This window comes from Dipodomys spectabilis, unplaced genomic scaffold (assembly GCF_019054845.1).
Source record: "Dipodomys spectabilis isolate Male_0828 unplaced genomic scaffold, ASM1905484v1 ptg000039l, whole genome shotgun sequence".
Taxonomy (NCBI): Eukaryota; Metazoa; Chordata; class Mammalia; order Rodentia; family Heteromyidae; genus Dipodomys; species Dipodomys spectabilis.
In genome coordinates, this window is record NW_024870716.1 from 5,482,520 (window position 1) to 5,509,332 (window position 26,813).

Below are 26,813 nucleotides of genomic sequence, written 5' to 3' on the forward strand. Positions count from 1 at the left end.
CCCACCCTCCTTGTTTCTTTTCTTTTTCTTTTTTTGGTTGGTTGTGGGGCTTGAACTCTGGGCCTGGGTGTTGTCCCTGGGTGTTGAGCTCTTTAGCTCAAGGCGAGCACTTTGCCACTTGAGCCACAGAGCCACTTCCAGTTTTCTGGTGGTTAATTGGAGATAAGAGTCTCATGGACTTTTCTGTCCCAGCTGGCTTTGAACTGTGAACCTCAGATTTCCGCCTTCTGAGTAGCTAGGATTACAGATGTGAGCCACTGGCACCCGGCCCCACCCGCCTTTTGAGCTTTCCTTCCCTTGACACTTTAAGATCCAGCTTCCTGATACTTATTTTGTTAGACTTGTAAGTTAGTTGCTCAAAGGAATGATACCATTAGAATCCTCCTCTGCATAGACCATACTTTGGTTATTATATTTATGTGTATATGTATGTGACCCTGTATTTGTTTACATATATATTTGTAAATTAGATCTAACTTTCCTGAGAGAAGACATGTTGACTATGACTCTTTTTTTTTTGGGGGGGGGGGTCTGGTCATGGGGCCTGAACTCTGAGCCTAGGCGCAGTCCCTCAGCTCTTCAGCTCAAGGCTAGCGCTCTACCACTTGAGCTACAGCGCCACTTCTGGCTTATTTTTTTCTGCTTATGTGGTGCTGAGGAATCGAACCCAGGGCCTCATGCATGCAAGGCAAGCGCTCTACCACTGAGCCCCCTTCCCGACTATGACCCTTAAGCCTCAATTCTCCTACTTAAGGGACTGAGATCTGAGGACAGCCGTTTAAAACCAGCTCGGCAGAAAAGTCTGTGAGATGCTTTGTTTCTAATTAAGCAGCAAAAAGCCAGAAATGGAGGTTTTTGGCTTACGTGGTAGAATGCCTGCCTTGACTGAAAAATGTTAAGGGGAACACAAGGCCCTAAATTTAAGCTCCAGTGTCAGAATGTGCATGTGTGCATGCACACTCACACACGCACACTCACACACACACACACACACACGGAAAAAGAAAAAGAAGAAAGAAGAAAATAAATACCTTACCAGAAGCTATTTCTGCTGTTCCCCAACCTCAGACTTTCTGCCTTCACAACTGTGAGCCATGAGAAGGGGTCACATGATCATGCCTAAGCTAGCCTCAAATCTAGATCCTCCCAATCTCAGCCTCTCAGGTAGTTACGATTACAGGCATAAGCTCAAACCACTGGTGCTCAGAGTGAACATTTTTGTATTAAAGAAAATTTATTCAGCGAGAGCTTGTTCTGTGTTCTGTATTATACTTGTGGCCTTTTTGTTTAAATTTTATATAGGCCCATTTAAGACAAAGAGTGTAAATATTGTATATTGACAGTAAAGATGACATTGTTCTCCCTTGTTTTTCTTGTGCCAGTAGTGGTGCTTGAACTCCTGGCCTCATGCGCTCATTTGTCTTTTCCACTCTGAGCTGATGCTTTACGTTTTGAGCCACACCTCCACTTCTCTTAATGCTAAGAAGTCTCATGTATTATTTTCTAGCAATGGACCTTCTTTATTCCCAGACAATATTTGGAAAGACAGTTCCCTATGCCACGGCTGGAGATTGCTACAGTGCTGCTAGATGCCCGCAGGTATTTCTGATCATTTTTCCTTTACTATTAAAAACGTTTATCCTTGTTGCCTTAAAAATATTACAAGAAAAGAAAAGGAATGTGCAAACATAGAAATGTTTACAAGATATTTTTTTTTGTCGGCCTTGGGGCTTGAACTCTGGGCCTGGGCGTTGTCCCTCAGCTCTTCAGCTCAAGGCGAGCGCTCTACCACTTGAGCTACAGCGCCACTTCCGGTTTTCTGGTGGTTTATTGGAGATAGGAGTCTCACGGTCTCTCCTGCCCGGGCTGGCTTTGAACCGTGATCCTCAGATCTCAGCCTCCTGAGTAGCTAGGATTACAGGCGTAAGCCACCAGCGCCCGGCGATTACAAGATTTTTTAAAAGAACTAATGGACAAGAATTTTGAATCATTTAGACATAGGGGTGTGGTGTGTGTCTGAATGATTATATATACCATATATATAAAAATAGAAAAATAAAATATAAAATACAAAAAAAATGCTGTCACCTGCACTTCTACCACAATGTCCTCATCACCAGAAACCCAGCCAAATGGGGTCATCAGGGTTGAACTTGAACATTCAAACCAGGACCCAAACCAAACCTTTTCTAATCAATATGCAAAACAAGTTATTCTATTACCTCTGAGATGGAAAAAATATATTTCAATAATTTAATTCCTTCTTTTTAATGTCTTCTTTCTAGATGTTTTCTCATACATTTTTTCATGTCTTTGTATGACTTCCAGAATGTGTTTCCTAGAGGAAATTTTGCATACCTCCCTCTCCCTCTCTCTCTCTCTCTCTCTCTCTCTTCCCCTCCCTTTTTTGTGTCAATCTGTTCTTGAGCTCTTTTGCTCAAGGTTAGCGCTCTCCCACTTAAGTCACACCTCCACCTTTGACTTTTTGGTGTTTAATTGGACATAAGAGTCTCTCTCACAGGCTTTCCTGCCCTGGTTGGCTTTGAACCATAATCTGCAGATCTCAATCTCCTGATTAGCTAGGACTACAAGCACAAGCCACCAGTGTTTGGCTGGGATCTCATGTCTGATAAGGGATTTTGTACAGTTTACACAAACAATATTTTTATGATAAGGCAGGGAATTGTAAGCTAGGTGAATATAGCAACGTTGGGTATATTCAAAGCTAATTGAATGCATGAATCACATCTACTACCCAGCAGATAGCAATTAAAAGTCTGCTATCATCTTGAAGAGAAGTTGTTGGTGTTTTGCTGAAGTCTTTTCTACTTGGAATTCTTTATTAACAACTTTCACATGACATATAAAACATGTTTATAGTAGGATTAGAGGGATATTGTCTATATTAGAGAAGACTTAAGAGAGATCAGAAGAGATTAAAACTAAAGTCTGAGATAAATAAGAAAACCTAACGAAGAAACAGACAAATCTCAAGTCCAGTAACTCCAGTAGAACCTAGAAATGTTATGAGAGAGTCTTATTTCACTCAAACACTAAATTCAGTGTAACTCAAAACATAGAGTGATTTATAAACAGCCTCTAACATAATCATAAAATATTAAAACACATTTTTGAGTTTGCAAAGTTTACTTGCTAATTGACTACTGGAATCTCATATTTTAAAGTTTCTGTTCTCAAAGGTTAATTTTTAATCTACCAGATAATTGGAGGAGATTGCTAAGAGAAGGAATTTTAAATTATGTCATGTAAAGAGAGTGAAGAACTTAGTAAAAGAACTCGAGGTGATAAATATTTAAGAATGTAAATATTTAAGAATTACTGTAGAAGAGTGAGCTTATCTGTGTTATTCTAGGAAAAATTATTAAGGCAAAGGTGAGCGCCAGCAGCTCACACCTATAATCCTAGTTTCGCAGGAGGCTGAGATCTGAAAATCACAATTCAAAGCCAGCCCAGACAGGAAAGTCCATGAGAGTCCTGTTAACCAGCAAAAAACCAGAAGTGGAGCTATGGCTCAAGTGGTAGAGCACTAGCCTTGAGCAAAAGTTCAGGGACAGTACCCAAGCCTTGAGTTTATGCCCCAAGACCCACATCTATATCTGTCTGTCTGTCTGTCTATCTATCTATCTATCTATCTATGTATCTATGTATCTATGTATATATATATATACATGTATGTGTGTATACATATATATATATATATTTGTCAGGGAGAATTGTCTAGTTAAATAAACTTCAAATCAGAGATACAATAGTCAATATTTTCGATATAATTTTGTTGTTATTATTAAGGTGTTGTACAGAGGGGTTACCATTTGATAAGTCAGGTAATGAGTACAGTTTTCCTTCTGGACAATCTCCCTCTTGGCTTTATTTTCATAGGTAACTCTTGCATCCTGAAACCCTGTTGAGTTGATCAGTGATAATAGCTTTTCTAGTAGATTTCTGATGAGTTGCTAAATGCACGATGAAATCATCCATGTACAAAAACACACTTTTTTTCCTTTTCAATTGGGATAGCTTCTATCTCTTTGCCCTGGCAGCTCCCTCTGGCGCAGTGCTGAGTGGTAGAGAGTGACCACGCTAATGTTCCCATTGTAGGTGGACAGCGCTGGGATCTTCTTCATTAACTATTGTATCTGTGAGTGGTTTGTAGAAGTCTCTGGCCAGGTGGGGAAAAGTGCCCTTCTCTTCTAAGCTTACATGCTGCTATTAGCAAAGGGAGCCAAGCGCTGGTGGCTCATGCCTGTCTTCCTAGCTACTCAGGAGGTTGAGATCTGAGGAACATAATTTGAAGCTAGCCTGGGCAGCGATGCACCAATTAACCAGCAGAAAGCTGGAAGTAGGGATGTGGCTCAAGTGGTAGGGCTCCAACTTTAAGGGAAAAAGCTGAGTGAAAATGGGAGGCTCTGAGTTCAGGCCCCAGTAGGGGTACAAATAGGAAAGAGGGAGGTGAGGGAAGAGGAGGGCAGAAAGACAGGAGAGTTCAACTCTAATTTCTCCTGCATTTATTGAGATGATCCTATGATGACTGCCCATTATTATCTTGCTAGAGTATGGTATTCTCATTGACTTTCCTGTGTTAAAACAAGCTTTCATTTCTATGATTAAGTCACAGTGCATAATATTTTTTTTTACGTCACTGGATTGGGTATCTTAATGTTTGGTTAAGAAATTTTCATATTCAGTCGTAAGAGATATTATTCTTCCATTTTTTCTCTTGTATTGGCTTTGAGTTTCCAAGGAGATATTCAGCCTCATGGAATGAGTTAGGAAGTATTCCTTCTTCTTCTTCATATATATATATATATATATATATATATATATATATTTTTTTTTTTTTTTTTTTGGTCTTGGTTGTGGGGCCTGAACTCTGGGCCTGGGCACTGTCCTTCAGCTCTTCAGCTCAAGGCGAGTGCTCTACCACTTGAGCCACAGCGCCACTTCTGGCCTTTTTTTTCTGCTTATGTGGTGCTGAGGAATCGAACCCAGGGCCTCATGCATGCAAGGCAAGCGCTCAACCACTGAGCCATCTTCCCAGCCTTCTTCCTATACTTTGGGAATTATTTGTTGACACAAATTCTTTCCTGTGGTTTTCTTTGTAAAAAAATAAATTGCTGACTAATTGAATGTCTTTATTCATTGCAGATGCCTTCAGCTTTTTCTAGCTTTCCTTTCATCACTTTTGGTCATTCATATCATTTTAGAAATTCATCCATTTCATCTGAGTTAATGAATTGGTTGTAATGTATTATATTGCTAGTATCCCTTTATATTCTTTCATATTTTTATTAGCTTATCAGTGCCCTTACCCCTCTTTCATGACTTTAGAAATCTCTCTCTCTCTCTCTCTCTCTCTCTCAAAAATTAAATTATTGGATCAGTTGAGCTTTGTTAGGCTTGCTCTTTTAAGAAAGCCATTGTTTGGATTTATTCATATTCTCTATTGTTTTTCATTCTTTATTGTATCCATTTCCACTCTACCCTTTATTAGTTCTTCTTGTGCTTGTCCTAGATTTTTTTCTAGTGTCTTAAGGTCAAATGATCCTTTTCTAATATATATATATATATATATACACACACATACTTATAGCTGTAAGTTTCCTTTTAAGTACTTGTTTTGCTACATTTTGGATTTTTTATGTTGCGTGTTTATTTCGACTTAAAACATTTTTTATTGTCATGTGTGATGTCTTCTTTGAATCTCTGGTTATTTACGAGTGCAGCAGCTATTCGGTTTCCAAATAGTTGTGAATTTCCCGAATTTCCTTCTGTTTTTGGTTTCTACTTTCTCTTCATTGTGATTGGAAAACAAACTCTGGATTATCTCAGTCTTTTTAAATTGGTTGAGGCTGGTTTTGCAGCATATCACACGGCTCATCCTGAGGAAGGCTCTGTGCGTGCGTGCAGAGAATGTGAACTCGGGTTTGGTAGGGTGGAGTGCTTGCAGAACACAGGCTATGGTGTGCAGTGATGTTCAGTAAAGTTCCTTGTTGATCTCCTGCCAAATTGTTCTGTCCACAGAAACCTTGCAGTTATTGTAGAATGATCAGCCTTTTTGTTCCGTCTTATCATATGTACTTTGTTTTGTTTCAGTTTAAGAGTTCTGTGGCATAGGATGACATGTTCTTGATTATCTTAATTTCTTAACAGATTGACTATTTTACCACGTTAACATTTCCCTCTTTGTCTATGGTAATATTGTGTGTGTGTGTGTGTGTACTGGAGCTTAAGCTCAGAGGTTGGGTACTTACTCTTAGTTTTTTTCACTCAAGGCTGGTGCTCTACCACTTGAGCCATTGCTTTACTTCCAGCTTTTTGATGGACAATTAGAAATAAGTCTCACAGACTTTTCTGCCTGGACTGGTTTGAACCATGATCCTCAGATCTCAGCTTCCTGAGTAGCTAGGATTATAGGCATGAGCCATAGCCGCCTGGTCAAGATATTTTTTGATAAGCATAGAATCTGAATAAAAAGTATCTACATAATCAGGATTTTAAAGAATAAAGCATCTATTTCTATTTTGTCTTTAACACCTTTTCTGCAGCTCAAGGTAACCTCATCCCCCCCCCAAAAAAAAAAATCTCAAAAAATTATGTAGCCCTAACGTGCCTTACCCAAGATTATAATCAGAAAGACAGACATTCCAGGTCAATGCTCACTCTAAGGTCCTTAAGAAAACCAAACATAGGGCTGGGAAGGTGGCTCAGTGGTAGAGCGCTTGCCTTGCATGCCTGAGGCCCTGGGTTCGATTCCCCAGCACCACATAAGCAAAAAGAAAAAAAGCCAGAAGTGGCGCTGTGGCTCAAGTGGTAGAGCGCTAGCTTTGAGCTGAAGAGCTGAGGGACAGCGCCCAGGCCCAGAGTTCAGGCCCCACGACCGGACCCAAAAAAAAAAAAAAAAAGAAAACCAAACATGGAGCCAGCAGTAAAGTGCCTCTCTCCGCCCTGAGGACAGGGCACTTTCATTTCATGTTTTGTGGGGGACATTTCTAAAAATGCAGAATTTTATTTCAAAATTAGATAGATGTTGCTGAGCATTGGTGGCTCACACCTGTTATTCTAGCTCCTGAGGAGATGGAGATCTGAGGAATGCCATCTGAAACAAGCCCAGGCAGGAAAGTCCATGAGACTCTTATCTCTAACCAGCAAAAAGCTGGAAGTGGAGATGTGGTTCAAGTGGTAGAGAACCAGCCTTGAGCAGAAAAAGCTAAGGGACAACACCAAGGCTGTGAGTTCAAGCCTCAGTACTGATGCGCACGCGCACACACACACACACACACACACACACACACACACACACGTTCTTGGAGCTAGGTCCCTGATTTCAAAAGGAATTGTCTCATCTATATGCCATCTGTATTTACCTGCCCGAGGCTCCTGTTTTCTAAATAAAAATTGCCCAGTGGTTTTGGAGAGGTTCTGTCAAATGTAGAAACCAAATTCTGAGTTCAGTTCCACAGCATTGGCATCAATGCCCTGCAGATGTTTGATGTCACTGAAAAAACTTCTTCTGTTTGAGATTCATCACCATCACGTCCCCTGTGTTTGTGTAGGCCTCATACACCAGGGTATGAGCGCTGCAAAGAAGATGGACACAGATGGTGTGTTTTATTTAGAGAAAATAAACTTCACCACATTGCAAGGTGTGATATTGAAGGAGCGGGATCTGACTGGAAAATATATACATCAAACCAATAGAACTGTTCTTAAATGTTCCTAAAGTTTCACAGATCCAAATTCAGCTCTCACGTCCATCTCAACAGATGCACATCTTGCTTATGTCGTAATTCATATTTGCTTACATCATAAAAGTAAGAGAAATAAGCACATTGGGAGAATGCCCATAGATCCTGGCCAGGGTTTGGGGTTTTTACTGATTGTTACATGTACGGAATGTGTATATGTGTTCCTCTACCCTTTAACTGGGTTATTTAGGACATTTATTTCCCACTGGGCGTATCTAATTTTCCCCTTATAAGGGTGGATCTGTCTCTGTCTCCATGCCCTTCTGCTGCACTTTTGCTTCCTGAAAGTTCTTGCTGTGAACTGGGCACCTGTGGCTCATACCTGTAATCCCAGCTGAGGCTGAGACCTGAGGATCACAGTTTGAAGCCAGCCTGGGCAGCAAAGGCCATGAAACACATATCTAATTAACCAGCAAAAGCCTAGAAGTGTGGCTCAAATAGTAGAGAATTAGCCCTTGAGCAGAACATGGTAAGAGAGCAGCTCAAGTCCTTGAGTTCAAGCACAAGTATCGGCACGGAAAAAAAATGCATGCTATGTTCCTTGACGTGAGAATTACACGTTGCAAGGCAATTGGAAATTGGAAATGTTTTATTCTTAAAAATAGATATTAACCAGGTACTGGAGGCTGATGCTACCATCCTGGCTACTCCAGAGACTGAGATCTGAGAGTTGTAATTCGAAGCCAGCTCTGGCAGGAAAGTTTATGAGCCTCTTACCTTCAATTAACTACTAAAAGGCTAGAAGTAGAGCTGTGACTCAAGTGGTAGAGCACCAGCCTTGAGCACAAAAAAGCTCAGGGACAGCACCCAGGTGCTGAGTTCAAGCCCGAGGATTGGCAAAAAACAAAAGAACTATTTTGACACAGATAAGGTAATATGTTGTTAGTTCTGTTATCATTTGAAATTGAGACTTACTTGTGTGTATATGTGTTTATACATATAAACACATACATATGTATGCATATATTTAGACACATACACATATCTACACATACATACACTTATACATAAATACACATACCTGCATACATACATACACTGGGGTTTGAACTCAGGGCATGGCTGCTGTCCCTTAGCTTTGTTGTTCAAGGATAGTGCTCTACCACTTGAACCACAGCTCCACTTCTGTTTTATTTTAGTGGTTCATTGGATGTAAGGAGTCTTATAGACTTTCTTGCCTGGGCTGGCTTTGAACCATGGTCCTCAGATCTCAGTATCTTGAGTAGCTAGGATTAAACTATTTCACTGGTTCCATGTCTTTGTAGTAAAGTTATATCAGTAGTCTTTCTTTTTTTAAGGAAGGGACTTGGAAGGCATACAAATCATTTGACATTTCTAGCCAAGGACATTCTTCTGAAGCATTGTATGGCTCCATCTTGTTTCCTTTACAATCCAGGGCCAGTTCAGCATTAACCTGACAGGAACTGGGGTGAAGATCTCCAGCACGGCGAAGTGGCTCGCTCAGGGGAGGTACTCCTCCGTCATTGTCCACAGATCCCAAGTAAGTGCACCTGGAACAAAGTGCTCCAATTGTCCCCAGAGGCCCTCCATCTCAAATGTAAGATGACCTAGAGCAAAGGGCTAGAGTTATTGCACATTGCATATTGGGCATAACCATTCATGATATGGGGTTCTACATTCATTTTATTTAAAATATATATGTAGAGGTTATATCTAATGAATCCCCATATGGGCTACAGATACTTGAACACAAAATACTAAAGGAACCAAAAAAATACTAAAGGGAAGGATCTAGATGTTTGTTTGTTTGTTTTTGTCAGTCTCAAATTTGGGACTAACAATCTGACATTCTACTATTCCAGAAAGAGTGGGTTTCCAGTACCTTTCAAAGAGCTATAGAGTTTCATATTTCAACGTGTGAGTTAAGTGTTTGGTTTATTTATCTCACTACTTCAAGTGATGGAGGTTGTCAGTACCATTTGTTACTTAATGCATAGTCTTCACAGTGTTTTCAAGAGTTTAGGATGACTTATGTTATATCCGGTTCATATTTTCCTGGTTACCTTTAGATAACATTGTTTTTTGATCTGTGGAACTAATGACACAGTATTTCTGTGTGGAGTTGCAACTCTTTTATAGTCTACTTATATAGATATTGGGACTCTAGGAAATCCATTATTCGAAGTAGAGTTTATTTGATTTTGCTGCCGGAATGGCATATTGACATACACAGTTTTTTAGAGTTGCTTTCTGTTGCTTACCGTCTCTGTGTCTAAGGTAACACACCTCGAAATGTGCTCACTTAAATTGTTCATGTCAGCACAAGCCATACTCCTGTCCAGGCAATGTTTTCAGAGGTCTCTTTCTTTTGAAGAAAGTGTCATCCTTATTTACATGAATATTATTTATAAATGCACTGAAACATTCTGACATCCATAGCCTTTTAGACCACAAAATTATCTCTCAACTCATAATTAGAGAATTCTAATTTGTGATGTCTCTCTAACATGAGTAGATGAAATATTCCAAATGAATGTCTATTTGTAAATCCTTATTTGGCATGTTCAGGTCTAATCCTTTTGGGCAGAAGGCTGAAAATGAAATGATTTATATAAAGTCCATTCTGAGAAAGCATCTTGTAAAGACTTCAATGAAATACCTTGTCCTTCTGTATTGAGCAAAGACATCTTTGAGTTCAATCGAAAGACCGAATCCTAGTTGAAACCCCGAAGAAGGCATGGATATTTAGTTCCACTATTCATTTTGCTTCTGTTCTAAAGATAAATTCTTGACTTTTATTTTTTATTCTCTTTAGTTAGCTATACAATTCAACATGCCAGTTTATGAATCTAATTCTCCCCCAACAGTCCTAACCCCACCTCTCCCCTCCAGTTACCTGTTTCTATTTTGGACTATAATGAACTCTTTTCATTCACCATTCCTCAATTCAATTCCACTAAATTCTTTATTTAATTCATGAGGAAATTCTATCCCAAATCAAAGTGTTGCATATGACTGCATGATCTGAATAGGGGGCTGGCATATAACTCATGAAATCCAAATATATTTTGGAAATGGAAACATATTTCCATTTGCTACTGAGTTTAATCAAGATGAACTGTTTACCTCCACAATATATGCCAAAATGGAGAAATGGGAAAAACTGCATTTTTATCATCATTCCTTGTGAGTTTGGTCGGATTCTCTGGAGTTGAAAGAGCTTTTGAGAGAGAGAGAAAAAAAGCACCTTCAGAACTTCTGGTTTCAAAGCATTCTTTAATCTCAAAAGCCCTAAGAACCATATTTCCTCCTTTACGCATTCCTTCCTTCCTGTATTGAACATAATGACAGATTGGGAGCTGATAGCTGGCACTTGTCAGCTACTCAGGAGACTGAGATCTCAGGATCTCAGATCTCAGGATCACAGCTTAAGCTCGTTGGGGCTAGAAAGTCCGTAAGGTTCTTATCACCAATTAACCAACAAAAAGGTAGAAGTTGGAAATGTCATTTAAGTGGTAGAGCACCAGCCTGAACCAAAAAACGAAGGGACAATGACCAGGCCCCAGTACTAGCACACATACAAAACATAAGTCTACCTTCTCCAAAATATGGGAGGAATTCAATGTATTTTTGCTTCATTCTATCAAAATCTTCAGTCTTCAAAGAATTTTTTTTTAAAGCAAATTGTTCTACTAAGAAATATTCTCTCACTTTAGCTTTTCTTTTTTTCTTTCTTTTTTTTTTGGGGGGGGGGGTCCAGTTGTGGGGCCTGAACTCTGGGCCTGGGCACTGTCCCTCAGCTCTTCAGCTCAAGGCTAGTGCTCTACCACTTGAGCCACTGCGCCACTTCCGGCTTTTTTCTTCCGGCTTATGGGGTACTGAGGAATCGAACCCAGGGCCTCATGCATGCGAAGCAAGAGCTCTACCACTGAGCCACCTTCCCAGCCCATCACTTTAGCTTTTCTTAATCTAATTATAATTGGTGCTTTCAGCCAGCTACTGTCTCCTTGCTTCTATCCATTCCACCATGTTTCCATTGGATGCTGGAGGTGAGTGGGGTACAGTATGAGACACGTGCCTTCAATGTCTTTGTCTCATGACAGCAGAGAACCTTGCATAAATTTGTACACATATTGGACAAGAGAACTTGAGAGAGGTTTTAGTAAACTTTCTGATATTCAAATACATACTTCAGAGGAAAATATGTGGAAAGAGTTGAAGCACCTAAATTCTCATATAATTATCAAATACAAATCTTAGATTATAACTTTTCTATCACTTCCACTAATCACTAATCACTGCTACTGTCACTAATACTGAAAAGGTATAGTCTTATACTTCACATGTAATGGTTACCTGGTACTAGTGGCTCATGCCTATAATCCTAGCTACTCAGGAAGCTGAGAGCTGAGGATCATGGTTCAAAGCCAGCCCAAGCAAGAAAGTCCATGAGACTATTTTCTGCAATTATGTAGCAAACAAATAAAAAACAACTGGAGGTGGAGCTGTGGCTTAAGTGTTACAGTACCAGTCTTGAGCAAAAAAGCTAAGAAATAATGCCCAGGCTCCAAGTTCAAGCTCCTGTACTGGGGAAAAGAATATATGTATATACATATATATATGTATATACATACATACATATTTCATAGAAAAACTTGGTTAATGATTTCAGCCACATGGTTCAAAAACAGTTGCTTTTTTCCTGCTTTGGGCACACAATTACTAGGTTGTATATTTCTCATTTTAATTGTTTTTATTAGCATTAATAGTTCTACTAGAAATCTTTATATTGACATGTCTATATATGCATGCATGCAATGTTCCTTGATCAGACTCCTTGTTTCCATCCTGCTCCAACCAACTGTGTACACTTTTTTGGGGTGTGTGTGTGTGTGTGTGTGTGTGTGTGTGTGTGTGTGTGTGTGTGTGTTGCCGGTCCTGAGGCTTAAACTGTCCCCGAGCCTCTTTGTGTTCAAAGCTAGTGCTCTACCACTTGAGCCACAGCATCACTTCTGGCTTTTTTGAGTGGTTTATTGGAGATAAGAAGCTCATGAGGACTTTTCTGCCCAGGCTGGCTTTGAATCAGGATCCTCAGATCTCAGCCTCCGGAGTAGCTAGGATTACAGGCATGAGCCACTGGTGCCCAGCTTGTATTTGTACACTTGTATGTAAATTATTGACCATATTCACCCCTTTCCACTCCCCGTTACACTCTGTTTTCCCACACTCCAGGGAGAACCTGTTTTAGATTCCTGCTATTTATTGTTTTAGGTGTGTTACTTGTTAAAAGGCGTTTCAGGATTTATTTCACAAATGCACGTACAGTACTTTAATCAGACTGACCACCCTTGCTTATGCTCACTTCTCCCATCCATCCTAACTTCCCACTATTATTATTTTTTCTTTGCTTCTCCCTGGGGCTTGAGCTCAGGGCCTGGGCACTGTCCCTGAGCTCTTTTTGCTCAAGGCTAGTGCTCTATCACTCTGAGCCACTAATTTTCTAATAGTTAAGTAGAGGTAAGAGATTCAGACTTTCCTGCCCTGGCTGGCTTTGAACTGCGATCCTCAGATCTCAGCCTCCTGAGTAGCTGGGATTACAGACATGAGCCACCAGCGTCTGGCTCCATGGTTATTTAAGAGCGTTCAGTGTGCTTCACCATTTCCATCTTCATTCACAGGTGATCTACATTTCAGTGTTGCTCACCCTCTCAGCTTGTATATTTCTCCCTCGACTTGCTTTCAGGATGGAGCCAAGGTGTATGGGCGATGTGGAGGCTTCTGCGGGAAGTGCGCTCCTCACGTGGCCACCGGTCTTCCCATTCAAGTGCTATAAGCAGGCCCAGGAGGAAGGCACTGGAACCTGCAAACGACGGTGCTCATTCAGTTAGGCCTCCCATGCTGAGATTGCCAGGTGCAGGGAATCTCTGCATGGTTTTATTTTTCAGGGTGCTCATCAGGGATGCAAATCACTTATATTTTTTTCTAAGGGTTTTTTAAAAAGTAAGCTTAACAAGTATTCGATGCTCACAGGATCGTCCTGAAAGGACATAACTCATGACAGGGAATACCAGCTATGTCTGAATGCATTCTACGCAGACCATGGTGGGCCAGGTTGCAGCCATATTGTCTCACACACATGTAAATACAGCTCTGGCCCATGTTCCTTCTGCACAGGGAAATGTTTATCTCACAGGCTAAAAGGGAGCAAGTGAAAATTAGGACAATGGTTTATTTAAAACTATTATGAGTCCAAGGGCTGGTGGCTCATGCCTGTAATCCTAGCCACTCAGGAGGCTGAGGATCATGGTTCAAAGCCAGCCTGGGCAAACAAGTCTGTGAGATTCTCATCTCCAAGTAATCATCCAAAAGCCAGGAGTGGAGCTGTGGCTCATGTGGTTGAGAAGCAGCCTAAGTGAAAAAGGCAGGTGAGGGCGAATACAAAGCCCTGGGTTCAAGCCCCCGTACCAACATAAAACAACATCAAAACAAAACAAAAAAATCATGATGACTAAGACTGAATCTCTCAGGTAACTATCAAGTCAACAGAAATATCAGAAGAGTACAGCCATTATTCTTTCTGATATACTTTAGATATCTTGTCTTATTTAATTATGGATTATGGTGCTTTGATAAAAAGCAAAACCAAAGCCTGGCACTGGTGGCTCACACCTGTAATCCTAGCTACTCAGGAGGCTGAGATCTGAGGATTGCGGTTCAAAGCCAGCACAGGCAGGAAAGCCTGTGAAACTCTTATCTCCAATAAACCACCAGAAAACCAGAAGTGGTGCTGTAGCTCAAGTGGTAGAGCACTAGCCTTGAGCTGAAGAGCTGAGGGACAGCACTCAGGCCCAGAGTTCCCCATGACAGACCAAAAAAAAAAAAAAAAAGCAAAACTAAAGATACAGTACAAATTTTGCATTAAAATCCATGCTTTCTAGAGCACTAACCTTGAGCTGAAGAGCTGAGGGACAGCACCCAGGCCCAGAGTTCAAGTCCCACAATTGACAAAAAAGAATCCATGATTGAGTTAAATATTAAATATACAACTTTGTCGATATAATAGAAGATATATGTTAGAGTTTGATTTTTAAAACCTACCTCTAATTTGATTGTACTTATAAGAGCAATATGATGTTTTATAGAATGTTTCTATACTATTATCCTTTTAAACTCCAATATGTATATATCTAACTTTTCAAAGGTATTTTTTTAAAGTTATGTACTGTATTTTCTTAACCAATCAGAAAAGTGGAAGTTCTTGAGAATTTGAAGACACTAAGTTTTGGTTAAAACACAAAATTATATTTACATTGTTAAAAAATTAAATTTATAAACATTTTGTTAGAGGTGCTCAAACATTTTTTTTATATTGAAAAATACTAAAAACAATCCATACAGCACAAAAGCTAACCATTCACAGACAAATTCTCAGGTGTTAAGAGATGGTTTTCATATGGATCATGTGTATATGATACAATTACATGATTTTAAAGACAGACTCAGTGTTGGTGGTTCAGGCCTGTAATCCTAGTGACTCAGGAGGCTGAGAGGTGAGGCTCACAGTTCAAAGCCACCTTGGTCAGGAAAGTCCACGAGACTCTCATTTCCAGTTAACCACCAGAAAACTGGAAATAGTGCTTGCTCAAAGTGCTCAAAGGGGCAGAGCACTAGCTTTGAGTCAAAAAAAGCTCAAGGACAGGACCTAAGCCCTCAGCTGAAGCCCCAGGAACAACACCAGAAACAAAATAAAACAAAACAAAAAGACACGTTGACAAATGGCTTCCCATGACAACCTACTTTGTAAACAAAGAAAAAGGGAAAATGTACTAATAAAATTCTTTTATTTATATCTCTTTTTTTGTTATTGTGAGAATACCGTACAGAGGAGTTACAATTACATGGGCAAGATAATGAGTACATTTCTTATCAAGCATTGTAGCCTCCTCCTTTGTTTCCCCTTCCCATCCCTTCCCATCCTCCCCCTCCCCCCGAATCCTCCTCCCCCTTCCTCCCCACCAAAGTTGTTAAGTTCGTTTTTCAACATAACGACTTTGTACTAATACATTTTGATCATTAGTACTAGCATAATAGATTTACCCACAGAGCATTTCTCCCCACGAACAATTATTAGCTATTTATTGTACCAAATAAAGTACCAAAGTGGTTTTGTGCCAGTATGATGAAATAAACACCTGTAGAGCTCTATATCAGAAAAGATGTCTTTTTGTACAATGTGCTACTTGGTTTAAGTAGCAAACAATACGAAATGTGTAACATTTTCCCAAAAATGTTTTCTTCATCATTAAAACCTAATAATTGATGACCATCTAAATAATAACACTAATAAATCACATTAATGTGATACATCAGCCCTTGGAATTTATTTTCCTTACTCGTCCAAAGAGAAACCTTCCCCATCAAGGTATTACACTAGCAACATCACTTCAAGAATTCTACAAAGTTGTTTGATTCAAATCATTGCAATTGTGTATGCCGACTCCAAGAGTCTAGTGTACCCTTTTCCCACAATAAAGAAATATGGGCAGGAAAGATGACAAAAAGAACTCCACACACTTGTAGCCAAGCACTCGTGGCTCATGCCTGTAATCCTAGATACTCAAGAGGCTGAGATTTGAGTATTGTGGTTCAAAGCCAGTTCAGGCAGAAAAGTCTGCAATACTTATCTCCAATTAACCACCAGAAAACCAAAAATGGTACTGTGGTTCAAAGTGGTAAAGCACTACTAGCCTTGAGCGAGAAAGCTCAAGACAGTGCCCAGGCCCTGAGTTCAAAGTGATTAAATCAGGGCTGGGAATGTAGCTTCGTGATAGAGGGTTTGCCTAACTTACAGGAAGCCCTGGGTTTGAGTTCTCAGTACCACATAAACAGAAAGGCCAAGTGGGAGAGTGCTAGCCTTGAGCAAAAGAAGCTCAGGGACAGTGCCCAGGACCCAAATTCAAGCCTCAGAACTAGCAAAAACAAAAAACAAAACAAAGTGATTAAATCAACTTGAGTTAAACTCATAAGAGTTAAGGGTAAGGTTCAGTGGTAGAGGTAGACTCAATGTTTTAGCATGTTTTTACTTCTGGGTTCAATCCTTAGTACATATATGCATATACATGTATACATATATATATGTATATATACATATGTACATATATGTATACATGTATATGCATATATGTAATTTTAGATTATTCACACTCAACATTATCAATATCGAAAGATACAATTACAAGACTCTCATATTAATTGTTATAGTACTGATAGCTGACACTATTTTTCTACTTGAAGTGTCCATGGCTTTTATAAGTATAGTATACATTTTTATTACTTATCAATATTAAATTCTTCAACCAATTGTAGCTTTGTCTATGTCTATCTTTTTTTGTCGGTCATGGGACTTGAACTCTGGGCCTGGGCGCTGCCCCTGAGCTCTTCAGCTCAAGGCTAGCGCTCTACCATTTGAGCCACAGCGCCACTTCCAATGTGCCTATCTTTTGTCCTGTCAATTTTGCTTTATGAATTTGGGGGTTTTGTTATTAGATGCATGCTTACTTATGATTGCTGTCTTGTGGTGTATGAATTCATCTTCTTATTGTTACTGAAGTCAAGCTTCCTATCTCTAGTGATATATCTTGCCTTAAAGTTGACAATGTCTATTATTCATGTAATACATCAACATTCTTTCATTCAGCATTTGTATGATATGTTTTCAACTTTAAGCAACATCTGCCTTTATATTCAATTTTTATTTTATTTTATTTTTTCCAGTCATGGGGCCTGAACTCTGGGCCTGAGCGCTGTCCCTTAGCTCTTCAGCTCAAGGCTAGCACTCTACCACTTGAACCACAGCGCCACTTCCAGTTTTTTCTGCTTATGTGGAGCTGAGGAATCGAACCCAGGGCCTCATGCATGCGAGGCAACCACTGTACCACTGAGCCACCTTCCCAGCCCACGCCTTTATATTTAAAAGGGTTCATTGTAAACAGTATATAATCCCTCAGGCTTTTCATTTCTAAATCCAGTTCGACACTCTGTATATTTTTCTTGAAGGATTTATAGTTAATATAACTATACATTTATAGTTAATATAACTAATGGTATGGTTGAACTTGAGTCTTTATTGCTTTTCTTCTATTCATCTAATATATTCTTCCTTCCTCTTTTTCTTTCCTGTCTGCTTCTGAATTAATTATTTTGCATTCACTTTTACATTCTAGTTTTATATATTCCTCCTTGTTTTTCTTTCAGTGTTTTTGCTGGGTATTTCAGTGCGCAATCCTTAACCTACCATAAGCTAACTCTGTTACTATAAACTTCAAAAATATTTTATCTTAATTAATTAATGTTTCCAGTACCAAGGCTTGCACTCAGGGTCTGGACACTGGTCCCTGAACTTTAATGCTCAAGGCTAGCACTCTTCTACTTCAGCCACAACTCCATTCTAATTAGAGACTCTAATTAGTGACTAATTAGAGACAAGAGTCATATAGATTTTCCTGCTTGGGCGGGCTTTGAGTCAGGTTTCTCAGATCTCAGTCTTCTGAGAAGTTAGGATTATAGGCCTGAGCTCAGGTGCCCAGGTACTTGGTGTGTTGGAACGGAGAGGGGAAAAAAATCTAATTGACAGCAGTGCCATCTACTGGTCACCCACCAATATTTCTTATGCGGATGACAAATTGCTAAACTCATTTCCTCATAAACTCATGTCTGTACTTTTTTCAGAGCTGGTGAGCTGTAAGCTCATTGGGGAAATTAGTTTCTGGCAATCTTAACCCAACTTAACATTTTCAGTATCAATGTTGTATCTGCATCCTACCATACCTAGACACCTGTCTTTTTATTTTTTTAATCTTTATAATTTCTACCAGAGAGGATTCTTAGAGTAACAAAATTTTCCTTGACTTCCAGGAAAAAAATAAAGAAATTGCTTCTTGTGCAATAAATGTTTTTTGAAAATACTTACTATATATACATACATAATTTGGAACAGAGACGAGACCATTCTAAATCAGGCTGTAACAAATGGAATAAAAAATTAAATAAGCCAGGTGTTGGTGGCTCATGATGACTCAGGAGGCTAAGATCAGAGGATTAGGGTTTAAGGCCAGCCTGGGCAGGAAATTCTATGAGACTCTCATCTCTAATTAACCAAAAAAAAGTGGGAAGTGGGGCTGTGGTTCAGGTGGTAGAGCCCTAGTCTTGAGTGAATAAAAGTTTGGTAACAGTGCCCAGGCTCCGAGTTCAAACCCTAGGACCAATATACAAAGAAAACAAAATTAAATTAGTCAACCTTTTAGGGTTACCCACTGTAAAATCAAGTATTTGCAATAACTCCTGAGGTTTTTTTTCTTCCTAAGGTATAATTTTTCTCTGATATATTCATTGACAATTTCTGTCTGTTAGGTGATGAAAATTAGCATTTAATATGAGTGGAAAAGCAGTTCTCACGGAGAATAGATCTTAATGCACTCCTTCTAACTTGTTATAAAGAAAACTGTTCAAGTTACATATGTCAAAGTAAAGGCCATACCCTTTCACAATTTGATACCTAGTATCTTATGCATAAGAAACCCAGTTGGTTTTTTTTTTTTTCATGTATTCTGACAGCAGTGATGTATTCATGTCCATTGTATTGTTTTCGTAGCTAAACACTTATTAAGAGCCGAATAAAACTGGGTGCTGGTGGCTCTTGCCTGTAACCCTAGCTACTCTGGAGGCTGAGATTTGTAGATCATTTGAGGCAGCCTGGGCAAGAAAGCCTGTGAGCCATCTCCCATGAACGAGTAGCACCAAGCTGAAATAGGGTGTAGTTCAAGGGGCAAAGGATTAGGCTTGAGTAGAAAAGCCAAACAAGAGAGTGAGGACCTGAATTCAGGCTCCAGGACTGGCACAACACACACACACACACACACACACACACACACACACACACACACACAATATGCTGACTAGTCCTGTTTGCAACATGGATAAAAGATATGTGGCCCTGCTTACCTCACTAATATAACAATTATGAAATCAAGTGAGCTATTGTTCTTGAATATGTTCTGATTAGTGAAAAGTAGAAACCCATAGAAGAGCTTTGTACTGGGCTCCTGGCTGCTGCTTACAGGAGTCCATCTTGGAGAGACCAGCTCAACTGGCTGGGCTGCATGATACGTTAATACCACTTGTTGCATATGTGGCTTCAAATACTCTGTGTGTGTGTGTGTGTGTGTGTGTGTGTGTGTGTGTGTATGTGTGTGTGTGTGTGTGTGTGTGTGTGTGTGTGTGCCTTTAGCCTTTTCTGTTCAAGGCAACTCTACCATCAGATCCACACACTTTTGTGTCGAGCTTTTTGCGGATTAATTGACAATAAGCATCTCACAGATTTTCCTGCCTGCGATGGCTCTGAATTGTGATCTTTGGATTTCAGCTTCCTGAATAGCTAGGGTTACAGGCATGAGCCACTGGTGTCCTGCATGGTCTCAAATGTTGATAGGTCAGCATGAAGGCAGGCACACATGAGTCATCATACATACTAATCATTACTATTATTAATACCAATAGCTAACATTTGTGTTGTTATCATGCCCTACAATGCTGTGGGTAATCTGTGAGTTATTTTGTGTGTGTGTGTGCCAGTTTTGGGGCTTGAACTATCCTTGAGATTCTTTTCCTCAAGGCCAGTGCTCTACTGCTTGAGTCACAGTGCCACGTCTGGCTTTTTCTGAGTAGTTTTATTGGAGATGAGAATCTCACAGGACTTTTCTTCCTGGGCTGGCTCTGAACTGTGATCATCAGATCTCAGCTTCCTGAGTAGCTAGGATTACAGGTATGAGCCACCAGCACCCAGCACTGTGAATTAATCTTAACTCATACAAATACTTGTGTGTGTGTGTGTGTGTGTGAGTGTATGTATGTGCATGCACACCACTTGCATGTGTGTGGTGGAAGACAGGGAAGCCCACATCCTAAGATGGTGAAGTTGCTTTCTGAGTGTACACACAGCACAGGCAACCTTGAGCCATCTGATACACACTCCTCATGTCTATCTGCTCCACACCATCCCTGTGGGTACTTGTGTCTGCACTGATTCAGAACCCGCCCCTCCTCTTGGGAAGAAGCAGCCCATTGGCTAGATCTCAGTGTCAGTCTCCCTTAAGGGCTTAAGGCTTACTCCTCCTTAGGTTTTAACCCCTTCTCATGCTGGGTTTCCTTCTAAACCTCTGCTATCTTCTCTTGAACTAGAATGTTCTTGTTTGAACAAACCATACAATGGGTGCCATTTGGTGATTTATCATCACTCCATCCTGGAAGGCAATGTGGATGCTTTCTAAGAAGTATCACCAAATATTTAACCCAGATGGCTGCAAAAGATGGTCTCAGCAGGATGTGTCTGACGCTGCCAGCTGAGCCAGCGCAGGGCCAGCTCAGTTACGTGAGCAAGAAGTCTGCCTCAAACAGGAAGTGCTTTTCTTTTCCACCGTTCAGTATTCATTCTTAATGTTGGCATTGTCTTTCTGTCATTTCACAAAAGGAGATTTTTTGGGAGAAATTCTGCTGAGCTTGGATCACACTAATAACTATGAATAATAATTTCCCTATGTCTACGCCTGAGATGATGGATGCCGGGACACGTGCCAAGATGTTTCTATTTGCTATGCAAAAAGGGCATTCATCATTTCAGGCACTTCCTGTGAACTAGTCTGGATGCTGCCTCACACCATTTCATGTGGATCCTCTCCAGTAACTTCCCATACATCAAATTGCCAAAGTACTTCCAATCTACCAAATTTGGCACATGGCAAGGTATCACTCTGCTTTCTCTGAACTAATTCTAGGTAGCCAAGAGCGATCCAGCTTCCGAGGCTCAGACCAGAGGGGAAATGAAATGGGAGAGATAAATTCCTCCAAACCATTCAGCATATAGTTATTGAAAAGCACTCTGAATTACAGACTAGGGATAATTTGAACACTAGATGCCATCCTTGGCATGAGCTTGCAATTGGGTTTGTAGTTCTGCAGAGACGTCTGAGTTAATACATGGGGTGTGTGTGTGTGTTGGTACTGGGCCTTGAACTCAGGGCCTGGACATTCTCCTTTAGATTTTCTCTCAAGGCTGGCACTCTACCACTAGAGCCACAGCTCTGCTTCCAGTTTTTTGCTGGTTAATTGGAATTAAGAGTGTCATAGACTTTCCTGCCCTGGCTGGCTTTGAACAGCAATCCTCAGATTGCAGCCTCCTGAGTAGCTGGACTTACAATGTGAGCCACCAGTACTCACAGATCCGTCATCTCAGAGTACAATAAAATAAGGAAGAGAGTAGGACCAACCATGTTCAAACCCTAGCAGCTTTGATGTCTCTCTGATATTAAGAATCACGGCCGATAGAGGGCATCATTGGGCCTCTCAGAAAGTGTTCTTTTCATGAAAGCTTTTAAGGGCTGTGACCTTGGCCAAGGTCAGGAAAGGGAAATGGAAAGGAATAGCAGAAATGGGGGTGGGGTGGGGTGGGAGGTACTTCCTGCTGGGTAAAACAAGAACTGAAAAATCCAAGGAAACAGAGGCTAGACTATAAGCAGATAGAAGCTTTGGTGCCAGTAGTATGCTTTGAGCACTACTGCATGTTGATTTTAAAGACAAGAAAATTATATAATTGAGTGACTTGTATAATGTCATCTCCTCTAAATTGAATTTAGTCATCCTAAGAGTCAACCATTTCTGGAAAGAGTCAGCCATTTCTGGATTTCTGGAAGCTTGATTTTTATTAAACAGAGTTTCTCAGACCTACTGGTGGCTCATGCCTATAATTCTAACTACTTAGGAGGCTGAGACCTGAGGATCAGGGTTCAAAGCCAGCCTGGGCAGGAAAGCCTGCGAGACTCTTTTCTCCAATAAATACAAAAAAGCCAGAGATAGGTGTTTGTCTCAAGTGGTAGAGCATTGGCCTTGAGCAAAATAGCCAAGTGAGAGCTAGAAACCCTGAGTTCAAGCCCAGCACTAGCACGCACAAACACATACAGAGAGAGAGAGAGAGAGAGAGAAAGGACAAACTCCTATATCAGAGTTCCTCTAATGTAAAATATGGGTTAGGAAAAGTTTTGTATTTATTCGATTGCTCTTTTGACTTTCTAACAAGGTCAAATGTATGCACTGAATCTTGTGGCATTTTTCCTAGCTCAGACTTCAGATTTCTTTCATTTGTTCATGAAGATGTGTCTTGGAACGTGCTTACAAACAAATCATCAACACAGATCTTTGAAAAAAAATGGGAAGGTACTAAAGGTATCTCTTTTGAATCTATTATGAAAGAGTCCAGGAAGAGTGGCTGAGGGTGAAGACCACATTAATGCTTTTCTGGGGGAACCCAATGGAGCCAAGCAACCTGTGTGTGCACTTGGGATCTAAGTTTCTTTTTTTGTATATTATTTACAGCCAGGGCAGGGCTAATTTGTAGATAGTGGGCCTATTGATTGGGACTCAAGTTGATACCATTATCTCATTCAGTTACTTCTAGTCACTTTAAAAATGAACCAATAGGGCTGGGAAGGTGGCTCAGTGGTAGAGTGCTTGCCTTGTGTGCATGAGGTCCAGGGTTGAGTTCCTCAGCACCACATAAGCAGAAAAAGCCAGAAGTGGTGCTGTAGCTCAAGTCGTAGAGCACTAGCCTTGAGCTGAAGAGCTTAGGGACAGCACCCAGGCAGAGTTCAGGCCCCGTGACCACCACCACCACCACCAACAATAACAACAAAAGGAACCAGTAGCTCATGCCTGTAATCCTAACTACTCAGGAGGCTGAGGTTTGAGGATCCTTGTTTGAACCCAGCTTGAGTAGACATATCCTTATCTCCAATTGACCATCAAAAAGTTGGAAAAATTGGGGCTGTGGCTCAAGTGGTAGAGCTCCAGCCTTGAGTGAAAAAGTTAAGGGACTGGCACAAAAGGCACACACACACACACACACACTCACACACACATCTACATATTAATAAAAATTCTTGGAAGATTGAGTTGTTGGTTACACTTATAAAAAGCACTCATAAGAAGCAGAGATCTGCTAACTTTATCTGTCATTGGCCAGCTAGTACCTGTTATGTGTTTTGTCATCTCCATGATTACTTTGCATGTTAAAGTCTTAGAAGCACAGGGTTCACACATGCCACTCTCCTTCATGTGGGCTGCTCTGTCTCTGATGAATTCACGTCTCCCTGGGAATGCATGGGCACTTTCCCCCTTGGACAAGCTCTTCATACTTTAAGGTCTCCATTTCTGCCTGGCAACAACTGTGTTGTTACAGAAAAGCACCGAGTTCAATGAGAACCGAAATAAAACAGGATGAAAATTGCTGAGTCCATACGATGCCTAAATTCCAAAGGACACCCCAAACACATCCTAAAAAAAAGGAGGTTGGTACAAGTGCTCAACAGAACAGGGTAGGACTCAGATTGCATTGTGGGTAAATCCTGAACAGCAAACTGGAAGAATCTTTCCCAGGAGGTGCTGATCCTCGTGTTCCAAGAAACCTCAGAAATCCAATACCAAGGAAACCAGATTTGGTACAAAAGGAGCAGGAACAGTGGCACTTCAACAGAAGTCCTTTGATTGTGGGATTGACTTAATCAGGTTTCTCCCAGTATATAAAATATCCATGTGGGATTTATCCACTAGGGGTCAGGGTTGAGTCTGTATGGAGGCCAGATGACCATGACTGGTTTTCAAACACTGGTTCCAGGATCTCCTTAAATTCTTAAACAGGTTTGTGCCAGACTTGTTTAGGAGAGCTACACCTATTGGTACTTTGTGTGTTATAAAATCAAAGAACTTTCAAAGTTGCAATAAGCAATTCTAAAACAAATTGTGTGGAAATACCTATAATGAATCATTGTATGTTAATGTGTTTTTGTAAAAATAGCTATGTCTTCCAAAACAGCATTTGATCATTATTTGAAATTTAAAGCTCTAGATTTTCTCACTCTTCTGAGCTCCCACCAGTAAGTATGGCTTTTCCATATTTTTATGTGTGTCTGTGTTGCTGTAGCTTGAACTCAGGGCCTGGATGGTGTCCCTTAGCCTTTTTTGCTCAAGGCTGGTGCTCTACCACTTGAGCCACAACTCCATTTATGGCCTGGTTAATTGGAGATGAGAGTCTCATGAACTTTTCTGCCTGGGCTGGCTTGGGACAATGGTCTTCAAATCTCAGCCTCCCAAGTGGCTAGGATTTGAGCCACCAGTGCCTGGCACTTCATAGGTTTTGTCTTTCCAAGAATTCCCCATAGATGGAAATCCTGTCCCAGGCTCAACTGCTTCCTTTTGGTGCTCTTTCTCTTCTGTACCTTCTTCTTCTTCTTCTTTTTTTTAAATAAGTTTTTTTTATTGTGAAAATACTGTACAGAGGGGTTACAATTATCTGAGCAAGGTACTGAGTATATTTCTTATCAAGCATTGTTGCCTCCTCCTTTGTTTTCCCCTACCATTCCTGCCCTTCCACCTCCTCAACTAATTCCCGCCCCCCTAAATTGTAAAGTTAGTGTTTCAACATAGTGTCTTGTACATCTCATTGTTGCAATGGGTCCACCTGTATCCCTATTTAAACACTTTGTTTTTTCCCTTCCCCTCCCCAAATTATACCAACATCAAATACAGTGAAAACTCCTACATAAGAGCTCGTTAATACATTTTCTGTTCTTTTCACTGAATCTGTGACACAAACACAGACGTATCAAACAATGCATTCAGATTACAACATTTCCCACAAGTGTGAATTCTCTATATTCCTTCACAATAAAATTGCAGTTTGTCTAAGTATGATATTTCTGGTAAATACACTCATTTTGTATGAGAAGTACACCATAAAATCCAAGTCTTCTCCAAAGGTGTTCTAAATACAAGCCAAGCCCTGAAATTATGATACAGCATCCTGTTCCAGAGATGAGAGAACTAAAATGCAAGGGAGAAACAAATAACGGCTCTGAAGATTTCACCTAAAATTTCGTTATTTGTTTTCGTAAACATTAAAGTCAACTTTAACTTCTTTCCTCAAGCAGTCCTAGGCTTGTGCTGTGGTTTCTTTGAAGATTTTTGGACCAGGGATGGAGGTTATTATGAAGAACACTCTGAGGATGAGTACGTGTCAATCCAGTTTAAACCAATTAATAAAGAATGACAGAGAACACAGGCTGAACACTGAGCAATGCCAACAATGTTTACAACTTTGCCCAAAGAGTTCAAAGCGGGGCAATTTCTGCATGTCACAATGTTTTCCCTGGTTGCTCTCCACCAGAGGCGCCTCATAAAAGCCACCAGCGTATTTAGGTTCTATACAGCTGGGGATGGTCCCACCCATGGAGAACAAGCCTTCCACCAGGTGTGGGAAATTCCTTTTGCTGTTCCCAAAGGGGATTTATACTGTCCTGAAGACTCACAGTCTCCTGACCCACTGACCTTCAGCGAAGGTCAGCTCCCCAGGAGCATCCTTCATTCTCCTGATTTGGGTAATCAAACACATGCTTTGCTACTATTCTGCAAAACCAGACTGCAACATTCTTGCTCTCAGCTGTGTGTCTCCTCATTGAGAGAAACTCCATGTCTCCTTCTACCCAGATATAGATCTATAGATCTATCTATCTGTCCATCTGTCTATGTCTCTCTCTGTCTCTGTCCCTATCTAGTTACATAATTTCTCCATCTAATTTATCTCTACATTGGATGTGTTTATGTAAAGATCTCATCTATATATAGATAGATCTAATCTACAGAAATGTATAGAGAGCTATAATCCATCAATCTATACATAGATATGTAGACAGCACGCATATAGAGCTATCATAGAATCCACATAGAACTATCAATCTCTATCTATATATCTCTATCTATAGATGTATAGATCTATTATATATCACTCTTTCTTCTATTATCTATCCATCCACCTCTCTATCTGTCATCTATCTATCTTCCTATCTATTTTGGTGCAGATCGTGGAGCTTGAATTCAAGACTTTCCACTCTCACTCAGCTTTTTCACTCAAGGCTGGCACTCTACCACTTGAGCATCAGCTACACTTCCAGCTTTTTGCTGATTAATTGAAGATAAGAATCTCAT

The 26,813-nt window shown here is 40.3% G+C and overlaps 1 protein-coding gene across 1 annotated transcript in view; it reads left to right on the forward strand.

Moving 5' to 3' along the window:
• Window positions 1–13,560, forward strand: part of Adamts20 (ADAM metallopeptidase with thrombospondin type 1 motif 20) — a 118,396-nt gene extending 104,836 nt beyond the window's left edge. Inside the window, exons 36-38 of the mRNA XM_042677496.1 lie at window positions 1,508–1,599; window positions 9,163–9,267; window positions 13,471–13,560. Of these exons, the coding sequence (XP_042533430.1) occupies window positions 1,508–1,599; window positions 9,163–9,267; window positions 13,471–13,560 (287 nt within the window). The remainder of the gene's footprint in view (window positions 1–1,507; window positions 1,600–9,162; window positions 9,268–13,470) is intronic.
• The last annotated feature ends 13,253 nt before the right edge of the window (window positions 13,561–26,813 follow it).